This window comes from Colias eurytheme, chromosome 13 (assembly GCF_061535395.1).
Source record: "Colias eurytheme isolate Ceu_HAF_F1 chromosome 13, ilColEury1 Martin Lab GWU primary, whole genome shotgun sequence".
Classification (NCBI taxonomy): domain Eukaryota; kingdom Metazoa; phylum Arthropoda; class Insecta; order Lepidoptera; family Pieridae; genus Colias; species Colias eurytheme.
The window spans coordinates 5,491,280-5,507,115 of NC_142992.1; the positions used below are offsets into that span (position 1 = coordinate 5,491,280).

The 15,836-nt window shown below is 34.9% G+C and overlaps 1 protein-coding gene across 1 annotated transcript; it reads left to right on the forward strand.

Moving 5' to 3' along the window:
* The first annotated feature begins 3,483 nt into the window (after positions 1 to 3,483).
* On the forward strand, positions 3,484 to 13,544 carry Ptpmeg (protein tyrosine phosphatase Meg). The gene is made up of 16 exons (XM_090108465.1): positions 3,484 to 4,046; positions 4,433 to 4,561; positions 6,189 to 6,402; positions 6,722 to 6,930; positions 7,292 to 7,444; positions 7,742 to 7,980; positions 8,342 to 8,491; positions 9,402 to 9,636; positions 10,016 to 10,121; positions 10,341 to 10,451; positions 10,710 to 10,841; positions 10,992 to 11,108; positions 11,273 to 11,496; positions 11,604 to 11,736; positions 11,827 to 12,044; positions 13,099 to 13,544. The coding sequence occupies exons 1-16, from the start codon at positions 3,897 to 3,899 to the stop codon at positions 13,177 to 13,179; spliced, it is 2,601 nt and encodes an 866-aa protein (XP_089964591.1). The 5' UTR covers positions 3,484 to 3,896; the 3' UTR covers positions 13,180 to 13,544.
* Positions 13,545 to 15,836: the final 2,292 nt, after the last annotated feature.

A 15,836-nucleotide genomic window follows, 5' to 3' on the forward strand; every position in this document is an offset into this window, starting at 1 on the left:
TCGTTTCAATAAAAGAAAGTACACGTAGAATGAGTCTTGTAGATTGGTTTGATCTACATTTTTTTGAAGAAAATTTTAAATCTTAGCAACCTACTAAGCATAAGCAATTTATTGAAGTGAAACTTCTTTAATTTTACAGAGCTTTTGCCCACAGCTTCGCTGTTGTTCGAACTATAAATCTAAACTAGAAATCCTACGGGAACAGGTTTTTCTTTGAAAACGCGGGCGAAGCCGCGGGCGGAAAGCTAGTATTATCTAAACAATAACTTACCTACAAGAAATCACACCAAATATGATAAAGCAAGATTTACCATTCGCAATAATTCTCAAATACCTACCTAGTTATTTACTATTGTAAGTAGGTATTTCAAAACAGAACATACCTACAGCTGACCACTGAAGTTGTACTCGTAGGAACTTCATTAGGCGCATCTTTATCTGCTCATCATTTGTATGTGCTTCGCGCTGGCTTTCATATTTCAGCCATTTTCAGCTGTGTTGTTTTATAACGACGTGGCAAACATACTGCGGAATTGTCTTTCGAATGACGCCTCCACAGACGCCTCTTTCAATGAGCTTCTAGATCGGATCTTGATGTTGATTGAAATTCTTTGTATCATAAGTACCTACCCTAATAAGAAAGCATTGACAAAAGCAATAAATAATAATAATTGCGATTGCGACACATCCGATTTACAATTTCCACTTGCGTATATTTATTATACGTATATAATATTTAAATCACAGATATTATTAATTGTTTCCATGCAGAATTAAGTAGGTACCTGAATAGTTCAAAGGTATAGCAAAATACATCACACAATAATAATAGTAGAAAAAACACACTTATCTTTATATATTTCTGATTTCTCAAAGCAGGAACCACAATTAATTAATCAAAATATAATCATTAAATTACAATAATTAAATCCAGCGAATTTCTAAATTCAAATCAAACTGACGAAAGAAAACGCAAAAGAATCAAGAATCAGTGTTGCCAATTCAATTTTCGAAAAGGCACTAGACCAACAGCAAAAAAGCACTAGTTTGCGTATTTTCAGTCAAAAAGAGCGCTAAAAGTAAAAAAATCCTTTACCTACTAAAAAAAAACCTTTTTTAATAAAGAAATATAATCTTTAATTCACTTTCTTCATTGAAATCGTTTTGCAACCACTTGAACTTGAAACGATTTGTCTAACTTCCTTTGGAATGTCGTAGTTGGAACAAGATTTATTCATTGTTTTTAGGCCCGTCCGGCGTCCGAATATATAACATCAAATAAAGCAAAGGCAAACCCACTCAATTTCGTTATTTCATTAAGCATTACGTTCAAACACTAGAAGAAGCACTAGATTGGGTACTAGGTACTAAAATTGATTTTTAAGCACTAACTCATGAAAAAAAGCCCTAGATAGAAAAAAAGCCTTATAAAGCATTAAGTTGGCAACACTGTCAAGAACATAATCGGCAAAGACGTCGCGTCGGCGTGAAGTAGATGGTGCCACCAGCCACTAGCAAAAACAAAAGGCTCTATGACAATAGACTATTTCCGAGATAGTTTTTTAAATTTCCGCTAGATGCCAGAAATCACAAGACACAATCAAGGACACAATGCAATAAATATGTGATACCTGTATACACTAATAATTACTAATCCTAGGCCTAAGAGCGTTTTCACATTATCCGATCCGATATCGGATATCGGAAGCCGATAGCCGATATCCGATATCGGACACATTTTGCCCTTTCACATTATCCGATAATATCGTCCCGATATCATGAGTGTTGCCAGAGACTGGAAAATTAGATATATGGGGATTTGCATTTGTGTTACAAAACAGACTTTATTTTAAATAAAATAAATAATAATAAATAAACTGATGTTTGTCAAACCGGTTTAATCTGCTGACTGCGGTGTATGGCTTTGTAGTTTGTACCCTCTGCAGAGTCAGAATCAAGTTTCAATATTCAATTTAATTGTGAGACTTGTTTTTTTTTATATGCTGTTTTTCTTTTTTTAATAATAGAACATGTTGTGTGGTCGTAGTGAATATTAGAACTTTTTTATATTAAATCATGTATGACTGTTATGTTCTTATACAAATAAAATAAAATAAAGTTGAACTCAGTATATGCGTCCGCGATTAAAGCGACGAAACTGGCAAATACAAATTCAAATTTTATGTTACATTAAAATGTAGGTGTTGTTATTACAATTTTATAGGTGGCTAATACATTCTACCCACTATCTGAGTGTGCAAATATTTAAACAGAAATAAATTATACTAAACTAATTGTTCGTGTCACAAATTCTTAAATTCTTCGTTGTCACAGATTCCGCAATGCAATAAATTCTTGAATGTCATAGAATTGTTTCTCCATTAACTATTTCGTCAGTTTTTAAAGTGAAACTTTTATTACATCGTCTCAAACTTTTTGGTCTGTGTAGCGCATGTCGCGTGTATCGCGGCTGCCGAGTAGGTATACCTACTCGGCAGCCGACCGACACGCGACATGCGCTACACAAAGCAGTGTTCGGAACCGTTCGAACAGTTTCACTTTTACCGTGGTTTCATAAAACCACACAACGAGGCTGCCGTAGGTATACCTACTCGGCAGCCGCGATACACGCGACATGCGCTACACAGACCAAAAAGTTTGAGACGATGTAATAAAAGTTTCACTTTAAAAACTTTTTTTGTTGTATTTATTATATTTGAGACATAAAAAAAAAAAAATCTGTGAACAGACAGTATTGGAAAACAAAGCACTAAATCTGTGACTCAATGACAACAATACAATAAACAGCACAACACCCGAGTAGGAGGAGGAGCGATGCAGAATGAGTAAATAAAGATAATAGACACTAATATCTAGAAAATAGGGTTGAATTATTTATGAACGCAATATATTTTCGGTATATATATTTTGACGGTATTAAAATAGCTCCCGTATAAATCGTATTTTTAATGCCTTTAAATACTTAAATGAATGTTTTCTTAATGAAAAGGTTTAAAGTAAATGAAAGGATTTTTTTTTTACATTTAGCGCCCTCTAAATGACTGAAAATACACAAACTAGTGATTTTTTTGCTGTTGGTATACTGCCTTTTCGAAAATTGAGTTGGTAACACTGAACATTATCGTCCGATAGCTCACGGGCATATCGGTGTCGGCTCCGATATCCGATATCGGACCGGACAATGTGAAAGACAGGTACATATTTCATACATTTTACTTCCCTCCGATATCGGATATCGGCTATCGGCTTCCGATATCCGATATCGGATCGGATAGTGTGAAAACGCTCTAATGCGTTCTAAATTATAGTGATATTATTATAGTGATGTAATTAACTAATAATCCACTTAAATAATTATAACTTAATTGAAAAAGATATTGCCATTTCTAAAATTTCTCGGAATTTTGACAAAATATGTCAGATGTCAATGTCATACTTCAAACCGCATTCAATATGGCGCGAGCCTGTTAAACGAAATCGGAACTGAGTTGAATTCTTAGTTTTTGTGTGTTTTGTAAATCTTTTTCAATAATTTCAAGTATTATACGTAAACAACGAGGAGTTTATTTATAGTGCTTCTGGTGCTTCTTCAAAGTACACATAAGACTGACAGTATCTGTAATATTCGAACGATACAATAATAAATAATATACGTATTTACAAAAATGTTATGCAGTAACACATGATTCGCTACGCTTGTCCATGACTGGAAATACTATAACAAGGTTTACCTTGTTAAACCGCGAACTGTTATGCTAGTTATGATTCACAAGGTTAGAGGTTACTGGGATGCCTAATTAAGTTGATTCGTGTATGATAACTAGCCTGGGGCGTTGACTTCTCTGATAGGAATCCGATAGTGAGTAATCGATGCAATGATTGAGAGTGTATCACGCCGTGCCTTCAGTAGTTCTAGTGGGACATACAACGTGCGAGCATCGGAACTAGCCAGAGAACGAAAGCTTAACATTTTCAATGTCACTGTTCTGTTTTTGGATGACACCCAGCAATCGTTTCAAATCGAGGTAAGACCTGAATATGTCTTTCAAACTCCTAATTTCTAAATATGTTTCTTAAATACTTGACCTTGTATTTGTATTAGAGATATATTTCTATTATTAATATAAGTAATTAAGTATAAGTTAATAAAAAGTATTTAAAATCATAGAGGGAATATTTATCTATACAGTCATTGTGTAGAAGAAAGATTTGATTGTTTGTTTGTTAGCATTCATTGAGACTCAGAAACTACTGAACCAAATTAAAACAATTTTACACCAACAGAAAGCTACATTATTAATTTATTACTAATTAATTAATTACTAAGCTATGTATCATTTTCTTTGTATCCCCAGTCAACCTGGGTAGAGCCAGAATGAGTGACTAGGCTACAATTTCTCATTTTTTTTAGAAAAAAGCAAAAGGCAGTGTTCTACTTGAGCTAGTTTTTCAACACCTGGAATTGGTTGAGAAGGATTATTTTGGTCTGCAGTTCACTGAAAATGGATCTCCGCCAAGTGCAACAAATACAGAAATAACGGTAAACATTTCTATACTCAATTTACAACAATTGTTTATTTTTAACAAAGGTTATTGTACTGTACATAATGTACATTTTTTATTATAGAAATAGTAGTACCTAGGTATTTATTTTTCTTTGATAACACTGCTTCTTATAATTTCTATTATAATTTACTTTTAGTGTGTTTATTTGAATCATTGATAAATAAAAAAATAATATGTTCTTTATGTGCTTCTGACCTTGTTTATCTGCAAGTAAAACATTCACAAAGAATATACAGTTTCTTAACCTACAATACAATTTCACTTAAATTTTATAAATTTATTAAATCCTTGATATTATCAATCAGAATTATGAATGAAGAATTAGCATAAAAACGGCATGGCACATGACTCATATCACTTAATCTTTTGGTTGGGTCATGCTTAATACATTAACATTTTATATTGTACTATCAGTGAGTCATGAACTGGTGTAAAGTGAATTTTAAAGTCAATATCAAGGTAGTATAGAATGTGTAGTGGTGCAGTAAATACAGTTTTGTTAAAGATCTAGAGTGTTTTAAATATAGTAGTCTTGTTTCATTCATGGATTATCAGAAGAAATGTCAGGTAAATTATTGCTAATATATATATTTTTTTATCATAGGAGATGAATCTTTTACTTTGTTGTTGAAAATAAAGTCCCATTTCTTTTTGTTTCCTATTTGTGAGTCTTACCTATTTTCTATTTGAGTCCCTTTACAATTCTTTATAAGTACTAATTAATTGAAGTTAAAGTAATCTTACAAATAAGTGTCTACTTCATGTATTTTTCTGAATTGAATTACTAAAATAACCGAATAGATATTGTATAGGCAATTCTAATGTATAGGAAAAAGACAATAATGTCACCAATGAATTATTGCATTTGTTAATAATTCACTTTTTACAGAATTAACTTTGTCCAAATGCATAAATTAGCTATCATGTCATGCATTTGCTAAGGAACTTGAATTTTATTATTTCAATTTCATGCTTTCTCCATTTCTATGTATGCAAGAATGCCTGAATCATTAATTAATTGGAAGTATTTAAAAAATGTGTAAACAATTGCAGAGTAAAAGTATACTGTGATAATCTGGCTATAGAATAAGAAGTATTTGCTAGAAAATGCAATAAGATTTAAAGTGATTCTATATTAAAAAATGTGTGAAGAAGCTGTGAATTTTTTTTTAAATATTGTATAATTGTTTGGAAGCATTTGGTGATGACAATTTCCTATCTTAGCACTTGACCAAAACCATAAAATAAGGATAATTTGAACGATTTATACAATCTGCAATTCATATTCATTTTATTTGTAATATTTATATTCATATAATATAGAATTCAGTTTTCACTTTATCATCTTAACAAAAACATAAACAAAATTAGTTGATTGATTTTTATTATTAACTAGCGGTCCGCCCCGGCTTCGCCCGTTGTACATATTTACGTTTTCTCTACATAAGAACCATCCTCGACCTTCAAGAAATATAATAAAAAAAGAATTATCGAAATCGGTTCAGCCGTTCTCAAGTTATGCGCTTACCAACACATTTTGGGATTCATTTTTATATTATAGAGATAGATTAATATTATAGATTAATTTATGTTTTCCACAGCGTTGGCTCGACAGCAGTAAATCAGTGAAGAAACAAGTTGGTGTAAATGCACAGTTTTGGCTCGCTGTACGATTCTATCCGCCGGAACCTTGCCGTCTTTCCGAAGAGTTCACAAGATATCTACTCTGTTTGCAATTAAGGAAATTGCTTCTGGATGGACGTATGTCAGCGCCTAGAAACACAGCTTTATTGCTCGCTTCGTTTACTGTACAAGGTAAGATAAAATTATACGCATATTTTACTGGATAATGTGTTTGAAGTACTCCTATGTGGCAATTTTTTAGGGCTATTTGTTTCTTATTTAATTTATATTCACTGAAACTGTGAGGTTGAACACGGTGTCTTTTTTCCATGAAAATGAAAAACATTGGTGTGGAAATTAGCATGACAAACTGTTTATTAAAATAAGATACACTTAAAATTATCACCTCGTGAATTTTTTAAATTGTACAAAATTTGACAGCCATATTTAATATATAAACAGTAGTCTTATTCTCATTCAACTTATATTAGCATATACATCAAAATTTCAGCGGAACTAGGCGACTACAACACCGCAGAACATTCGAACACATATCTTTCCGATCTCTGCCTGTTGCCCAAACAGAGTTCAGAGGACGAGCGTCGTATCCGCGAATTGCACAAGTTGCACAAGGGTCAAGCGCCGGCGGACGCTGAGGCGAACTTTCTAGAACACGCCAAGAGGTTGGACTGTTATGGTGTGGAATCACATCCCGCTAAGGTAAGATTTTATCTTTTTAAGCGACTTCAACAATAAAAGCAAGTTCTCAATTCGGCTGGTACATTTTTAAGAGTGAACTTATGCAACTATGTTTGTGTTTTGTTTTATTTATAAGAGTTATTAAGCAAAGTAATGAAAATGGACTTATTACATACAGTTTTCCATAGAACAATATATTATATAACATTTAATTTTATTTAAAACATCCATAAACAAGCTATCATTAGTACAGTAATTACTTAAAATGAAGTACAAATAAGGCATTTAAATAAGTAATTGACATAAGTACTTTGTTTTTTAGCTTTCGTATTATTTTTTAAGGTTTTTAAATATAATAAATTATAAACTCTTTTTATTTCAGGATTACAATGGTAAAGACATATTGATTGGTGTAACATCAATTGGAATAGTTGTCTTTCAAAATAATATTCGAGTTAATACATTCTCTTGGAGTAAAATTGTCAAGATTTCCTTCAAGAAGAAACAATTTTTCATTCAATTGAAAAGAGAACCAGTAAGTTATCATATTTAACACATATTTATCTTTTTGATGAGAAATTTGTGTTCAGTATTATTATAAAACAGTATTTTAAAAACAAATAAAAGAAATAGGATATTTATTCCCTTATTTATTCCATTTTCTGTTGTACATGGTAGGTATGTGTACACACTACACATGTAGATATACGTTTACTAAAAATGACTAAAAATAAATTGACAAAATATAATGCATTTCAAATTATACACTTTAACTTACTAGTTAATTAAAGAAAAAAAGCACCTTTTAATATTTTACTTTGTTTCATTTCAGTCTGAATCCTACGACACGGTATTAGGATTCAACATGCGTTCCGGTCGAGCGGCGAAGGCCTTATGGCGTTGCAGTGTAGAGAGACACGGGTTCTTCAGACTTAGGGCTCCACGACGGAGGCCCTTGTTGGGAGCCCTAGGGGCCCTGGCTGGTGTCACCGCACCTACCGTGGCTAGAACGGAAACACAGGCTTTAGAAGATGCGAGGCGGTCTAGATCGAGTAATAGGAGCTTTGTTAGGTATGTTGTTTTTTTTTAGTTCTGTATTTCAATTAGTTTTCGTCTTGTCAACGAGATCAAAGCAATAAGTTGAATGTTTGATGAATGAATATGAAATGTGGTTGATTAATTAATAATTTAAATGGGAGCAATTTTGTAAAATTTCATTTACAGAATGAATATCAACAGGTATGCAAACATTTGTAATCATTTATTATTTCTGGGAATCGAAATGATATTGTACACATGTTACGACTTTTATATTAAATTTTGTGGTTTATAACTTTATATTACATATAATGGAAATATGTATTACCCATGAACGCGAGCTATACTTACTTAGAAATTAATAATATATTATTTATATTCATTTTATTTTCAGACGCAGCAGTTCCCGAAATCGCGATCGTTCCGCGGGCGCGTCACCGGCTTTAGTTCTCAACTCGTCCGCTAGAGGCTCCAGAGTGACCGGCCACAACGAGCCGCCGCCGAGACAGGCCTGGGGCGACGCACTGCCTGTGGAGAATGATGAGTGAGTATATATTATTGTGTAATTAGACGAAATATAGCACTAAATAGCTATAAATCGCGACCTTTCTGCCGGTGTGTAACGGGCGTCAGTTCTCAACTCTTCCGCTAAGGGCTCTAGAGTGACCGGCCACAACGAGCTGCCACCGAGACAGGCCTGGGGCGACGCACTGCCTGTAGAGAATGATGAGTACGTATATCAAGAAGCTTATAATATATCTAATACACTGGAGATTGCACTATGAACTTGCCAAGTTAGGTGTGAAAGGGATAAAAAACATACAGGCGTCATTCAACGTCATATTTTCTTGTTACAAGTTAATGGTCATAGTGCAATCTCCAGTGTATTAGATATAAGCTTCTTGACGTATATATTGACGTGACAACGTCTTATAATTCGATAGCGCCGGCTGCACGCACGAAAAAACATGACTCGTGCGGCGTTACCTCGCTCTGAGGCGTTCCATGTAAAGCTTGAAGTGCAAGCGAGAGCGGAACGAGCGATAAAGAAGCACAATCGGACGTTGTCACGTTCAACTATCGTCAGTAAACCGACAATTTTTTTTTAGTTATAGTACGCGGCTTCGTTCGTATTTTTATTGTTCATTAACAATTTTCCACCATGAAAGTTTTCGGTGACAACCACACGCACGCAATAACATATTTTATAGTAGTAAAGGCAATTAGATATTAATAGTACGTAGTTCATTTGTATTAAAATTAAATAATGTATTTTGTGGAATAGTTCAATTAGTTAACGATTCGTTACAGAACATTGCAACCATTATTTATTTTTGTTTTTATGTATCAAAACTATCTACACTATGAAAGATGTTTGTATAGGATGTATATATTTGATTAACGTAGCATTTGCCTTTGGTTTTAAATACGATGTATATTGAAATAAATTACAGCAGCGACGGTGGTTTCCTCGAGCGTGCCCTCCGCGTGCCCCTCTCTTATGTCGACGAATCCGAATCCGAATCACCTTCCCAAGAGGGTGAACCAGAGGGTGCAGTGTGTGTGCGCCTCTCTGCGGGACCAGATGGACGGTTCGGGTTCAACGTGCGGGGGGGAGGGGGAGGGGCACCAGTATTAGTGTCGAGAGTTGCTCCGAGGACAAGGGCTCATCTACAGGAAGGCGATCAGGTGAGAGGGGGAGGAGGGTTATGAATTAGATGTAATATATAAATAGTTTACTATCTAATAATGTAGAAAAAAATATTAATGGGCTTCAAAATGCTCTAGATATTTTTGAAAGTGAAATTTAAAACTTTTAAAAAATTTAAGCAGTTCAAGATAAGAGATCTGTAACGTATGTGGTACGAGACGTCTTAACGTGGACTTATTAACCCCTTGACCACCGAGCAGCCCAATCGGGCCACGACACAATAGATTTTCTATTGTGTCTGTGATTCCGGGGACTGAGGGATTAATTGCTGTATTAGTATGAAAATGCTGTGAAATACTGATAGTGACGATGATGAGCACTGACATAATTAAAATGTATTTTTTTTTTCTGTTTCAGGTGATATCCATAAATGGAAAAGATGTAGATGAAATGACCCATGAGCAAGTCGTTCAAATGATCAGAAACACTAAAGGCGTCCTCACTTTATTAGTGAAACCAAACGGTATGTGAACTACATAATTATTTCATTTACACTTAAAAAAACGTAGAACAAATTCTCTATAAATTATTTCTGCTTAATCGCTTGGTATATAAAAAGTCATCACAGGATGTCTTCTAAACACAGGAATATTTAAAAAATTCCTCTTGATATCGAATTAGTTTATTTCCTTTTTAATGACTAGTTTTCTTTGTAAATATAAATTAATGAAATCTTTTTCAGCGGTATACGAGCCAGAAGAAGCGGGTCCAGAGGAACCGGCGGTATGTTTTGTCCCGCTCGGTTCCGGGCAGTTCGAGGGAGACGCACTAGAACAATCTATGCTGTTGCTAGGTAACATACTGCCTCTATTTAAAAAAGAATTGTTAAAAGAGAAATGTAATTTTTGTAAGTTTTATTTCTATTTTATTTGTGTCAGTTTGATCACACACCTTCATGAAATGGAAGATGAAATGTTAAGCCCATACGTTTGGCTCATTTATAGTTGTAACATACTACATATAATCACTCATTTTCTATTATATAATTTCACTGACAACGGTATTATTCTATGATAACATTATTCTAGCAAATTATTATTTTTTATTCTAGGTGATGGTTTGGCAAGTGGTGCGGCTCTAAAACAATATGAGACGTTACTGCGGAGGCTTCCAGAAGAATCTACCGCGATCGCCAAACTGCCAATTAATGTGAATAAGAATAGATACAGGGATATTGCGCCTTGTAAGTTTATTTATATTGTTTTAATTATTTGCTAGTGTTGGTTGTTTCATAACCTAATTTTTACCTTCTACTTTTAATGTATCTTTTTTTTTAAGTTAAGATTTTAAATAAATGTTAATTTTTTTAAACAAATATTTAAATTTATTGCAGATGATTCAACTCGGGTAATTTTAAAGAATGGACCAACAGGAGATTATGTAAATGCGTCATATATAAATATGGAGATACCAAATTCAGATTTAGTACTTACGTACATAGCTACGCAAGGTAATTTAATTGATATTTTTGTAGTTGACTTTTTAAACATATTGTCTAGTTTCTGATATCCATAAAAAAATATAAAAACATATATCCTCGTCACAAAATTGAACCTTTATTTCTTTCGTAAGTACTAAAATACCTAAAACTAATAATGTAAATCAAATTGGTAGGTCCTCTTGCGTCCACGATTGGCGACTTTTGGCAAATGGTTTGGGAAAGCGAGAGCAGCCTTATAGTAATGCTGACGGTATTGGCTGAGCGAGGTAGAGCCAAGTGTCACCAATATTGGCCAAAAGTTGGCACTACACCACTGAAAACGAGCAACTCCCTTACCGTCCTTACTAATAGTGAACAGAATCTCGGACATTATGTACGCAGGGAAATGGTTTTGAAGGTAAGTTAAAAAATAAAGTGAACGAAAAATTATTGACCTTGTTTTTATTTGTATAAATGGAAAATTTTCCTGACTGATTACAAAATGACTTATTGAAAATTTTTTAGGATAACGGTGGAGCGAGTCGTAACGTGACACAACTGCAATACATAGCCTGGCCGGACCACGGCGTTCCAGAAGATTCTACAGCTTTCATTAACTTTATCCGACTGTGTTCTCAGTTGAGAAACCATCGAGCTGGTAAATATCTTAATTTTTCAATAAACAGAACATCCTGGTGTAATTGCATTTGAACCAGAATGTTTACAATACTATTTTCCTATTTTCCAGTTATACCAACAGTTGTAGAAGAGCTAGAAGGTGAAGGTGAAGAAGAGAGAGTCCTCGAGCCGCCCATGATCGTGCACTGCTCAGCGGGAGTGGGCAGAACCGGGGCTCTCATACTAGCGGAGACTGCGCTAGAGCTGCTGGCGCGCAGGCAGCCGCTCTACCCGCTCGACCTGGTGCGGGCGATGCGCACGCAGCGGCCCATGTGCATACAGAACGCGGTGAGTCGCAGAGATAGAGCGCGCTAGAGCTGCTGGCGCGCAGGCAGCCGCTCTACCCGCTCGACCTGGTGCGGGCGATGCGCACGCAGCGGCCCATGTGCATACAGAACGCGGTGAGTCGCAGAGATAGAGCGCGCTAGAGCTGCTGGCGCGCAGGCAGCCGCTCTACCCGCTCGACCTGGTGCGGGCGATGCGCACGCAGCGGCCCATGTGCATACAGAACGCGGTGAGTCGCAGAGATAGAGCGCGCTAGAGCTGCTGGCGCGCAGGCAGCCGCTCTACCCGCTCGACCTGGTGCGGGCGATGCGCACGCAGCGGCCCATGTGCATACAGAACGCGGTGAGTCGCAGAGATAGAGCGCGCTAGAGCTGCTGGCGCGCAGGCAGCCGCTCTACCCGCTCGACCTGGTGCGGGCGATGCGCACGCAGCGGCCCATGTGCATACAGAACGCGGTGAGTCGCAGAGATAGAGCTCGACCAGCTCTACGAATTCGTCAGAAATCCTTTTCCAAGAATTTATCTGCAACCATTTTCAGACTATTATCATTGATTATTTATTTTAAATCCGTCTAATGCTAGGCGTCCATTAGAGACGGATCGGGGCGGGTCGCATCGCAACGGGCCGTCTCCAATGGACGCGCTGTTTGCTCCTGCGTCCACCTGTATGGGGCGTGGCGGACCGCCTAGGCGGATTTTATCTAACAGACGCTCGCCGCTCACATCCGCCTGCCTGCGTCCACTAGACGGGTGACGGGTCGGAGCGGGCCGTAGCGCACCGCCGACAGAAATCCGCCTGCGAAGCGATCCGTCAATGCGTTGCGGCCCGCCCCGACCCGATCCGTCGCTAATGGACGATGTTTCATACAAAACATAGGCCGGCGTATTATTGCGTTGCGATGCGGCCCGGCCCGATCCGCCTAGTGGACGCCTAGCATTAAATGTATGTTATGTATATTGTGTCTTTTCCCATACTTATACCCCAATCTATAAACAATTAGAATATTGCAGCTGCTTAAATGTAATTTCAAAAACTAAATCAACACTTTCATCCACAGAGCCAATACAAGTTCGTGTGCGAGAGCATCCAGTCAGCGTACTCGCTGGGGCTCACGGGCCCGCCCGAGCCGGCCAACTGATAGCTACTGCTTCCCTCGCGGGATCCCTACGTGCAGGCTATGATGGCCGTCATCAGCGCGGTCCGGACTATGTGTTGTGTCAAAATGTCTACGTGACAAACACTTATGTGTGTGTAGTGTAAACCGTGAAGTGGAGCGAATCTAAAATCACAAAAAATGTGTGGTTTTATGAAACCACGGTAAAAGTGAAACTTAGGCACAAAATTATCGTATTTGTATTTTGTACGATAATTATCGTACGGTTTGATCACGCGACATGCGCTACACAGACCAAAAAGTTTGAGACGATGTAATAAAAGTTTCACTTTAATATACACCATGTATGGAACGAATCTAATATCACAAGTGCAAGTGAGACGGCATACCATCTATGTGTAAGTGATTATGGCTGACCTCAACGCGGTCCGGACAATTTGTTGCGTCACCGTGTTCAAATGACGAACGAGTAGTGTTAACCGTGTGAAATAAAGCGAATCTAAATTAGTGCGAGTGAGATGGCATATCGTCGATTGGCAACGTGCGAGCGAGACAGCATGCTGTTTCAAGATTTGTCCATCTATTGGCGCGTTTCATAGTGTCGATCCTTCCGAATTATACGAATATTGATTAAGGAATGTTTGTATAAACCATAGAAAAGATTGATTCGTTGATTGAATTTATCAAATCAATCCATTCTAGATTGGAATGGATAGTGTTTTTCGTTATTTCAAACTTTAAACACAATTACTTGTGTACTTTTTTGTTAAGATGTATTTGGACTTAACATATTTTATTTTACATTTAATTTTTGATTTAAATATAAATTATACTGTTTGGATTTTGTGAACAAATGGAATTGAAGGATAGTTCTAAAACAGGTGAACAATGGAATTTGTCCAAATACATCTAATTATAATAACTTGTAATTTTGGTAATTTTTACATGTTCTTTCTATTTTGTAATTTAAATTAGTACGCACATTTATCTTTACATGTTTGTTACAATTTATAAGCTATTTTGTAAATTTTAACTCCAGTTTGTTTTACAGTAATAAGTAATCTCGAATAACTCCAAAAGCAAAAGGACATATCAAAAATATTCTAGCAGTAAGAATGACTATTTATTTTGAAATTTATTTATTTGTAAATTTAGTTTAGCCTTTGATAATCAAATGAAATTTAGGTTATTTTTCTTGCCACGAATTTACTAATCGTTTTAAGTGCTGACAACTTTCGGTTTTGTAAATTTCTTATCTGTGCCATTTGTAAATTTAATTTTCTTTAATCGTGTACCTATATGTGCAGTATTAATTATACGTAAATATATTATATAACGTTTGAAGTGTTCATTGTTGGGGAAATGGGGCCCAAATGTAAGAATATATGAAAATAAGATTTTTTTACTGTATGACTCGATTATTTATTTTATCATTTGATATAAAATATTATTTTCTAGATTTCATTACATTTTTCACGTTTTCCCATTGGAGGAAGAATTTCAAAATTCTATAAATGTGTATTTTGTAGATTTAATATTTTGATGATTTGTTTATTTTTAAGGCATACCGCCTTAAATACACAAATGTTCAGATAGATTATTTCATTAACAACTAAACAGGAAATGCTTCAATTATTTAGTTTTTAAATAACTACTAATTATTGATATGTGATTTTTATTTCTACTGTTTGTCTTTACACCTACAAAATGTAACACTTTCTCTGCCATATTTAACAATATTCTAAACTTGATAATTATTTTTAAATGTATCTTTTGAACTATTTATAACAGCACAATTTTTGTATTGCCATATTTTTTATTTTATCATAATTATAATATACTTCATAATGCACGTGTGTATTTATAAGATCCTAATAATATGAAAAACAAAACTCCGCCCCTTTATATCGTAAAATAACTAGCTGTAACATTAAATAATGTAAGGTTTATACTTTATATTATTATCACAGTTATGATTTCCGAAAATATATTTTTGTTACTAATTTTATTTACTTTAATACAACTAATCATAGTTTTAACTATATATTTTTTTTATTTTTTGTAGAACCTTTTTTGTTTACAACGAAGTAGTGTAGTATGTATAATATTATTCTAATATTTATTGTATAGGTATATATATGTATGATAATAGATATCTACAGGTTTTTATAACATTTTGAACTAATAAAAAAATCGTAAGTAGAATACAGTAATACACCGCAACATTATATAACGAAATTTTTAGACAGGAATGGAGATATTTAAAATAAACTTATAGGTACAATTTCTACAAAATTATTCTTTAATTTTATTCGAAAAACTATGATCAAACAAACATCATCAAATCATCAAACAAAACTTACGAATTCAGTTTCAAAATTTATAATAGACGAAAGTTTATATCATCGGGAAGATTTTAATGTCAAAATTAATTATTAGCATCCATTTCGCCATACCCAATTAATGTGATAGTTCTTGGGAGCAAGTAAATTACATAAGAAAATTCCTCAGGGTCGCTCTATAGTTCTTTAAATATCTTTTGTCCCCAAAACTTAAAAAAATTGTCTTTATTTGTATGATACGAAATGTCAATTATCATTGAATATTTTACTGCGCAATCTTAAAACAAATGGTTTTCTATTTACAAATTAAACATTATTTTCAATTTTATATTTTTTAAT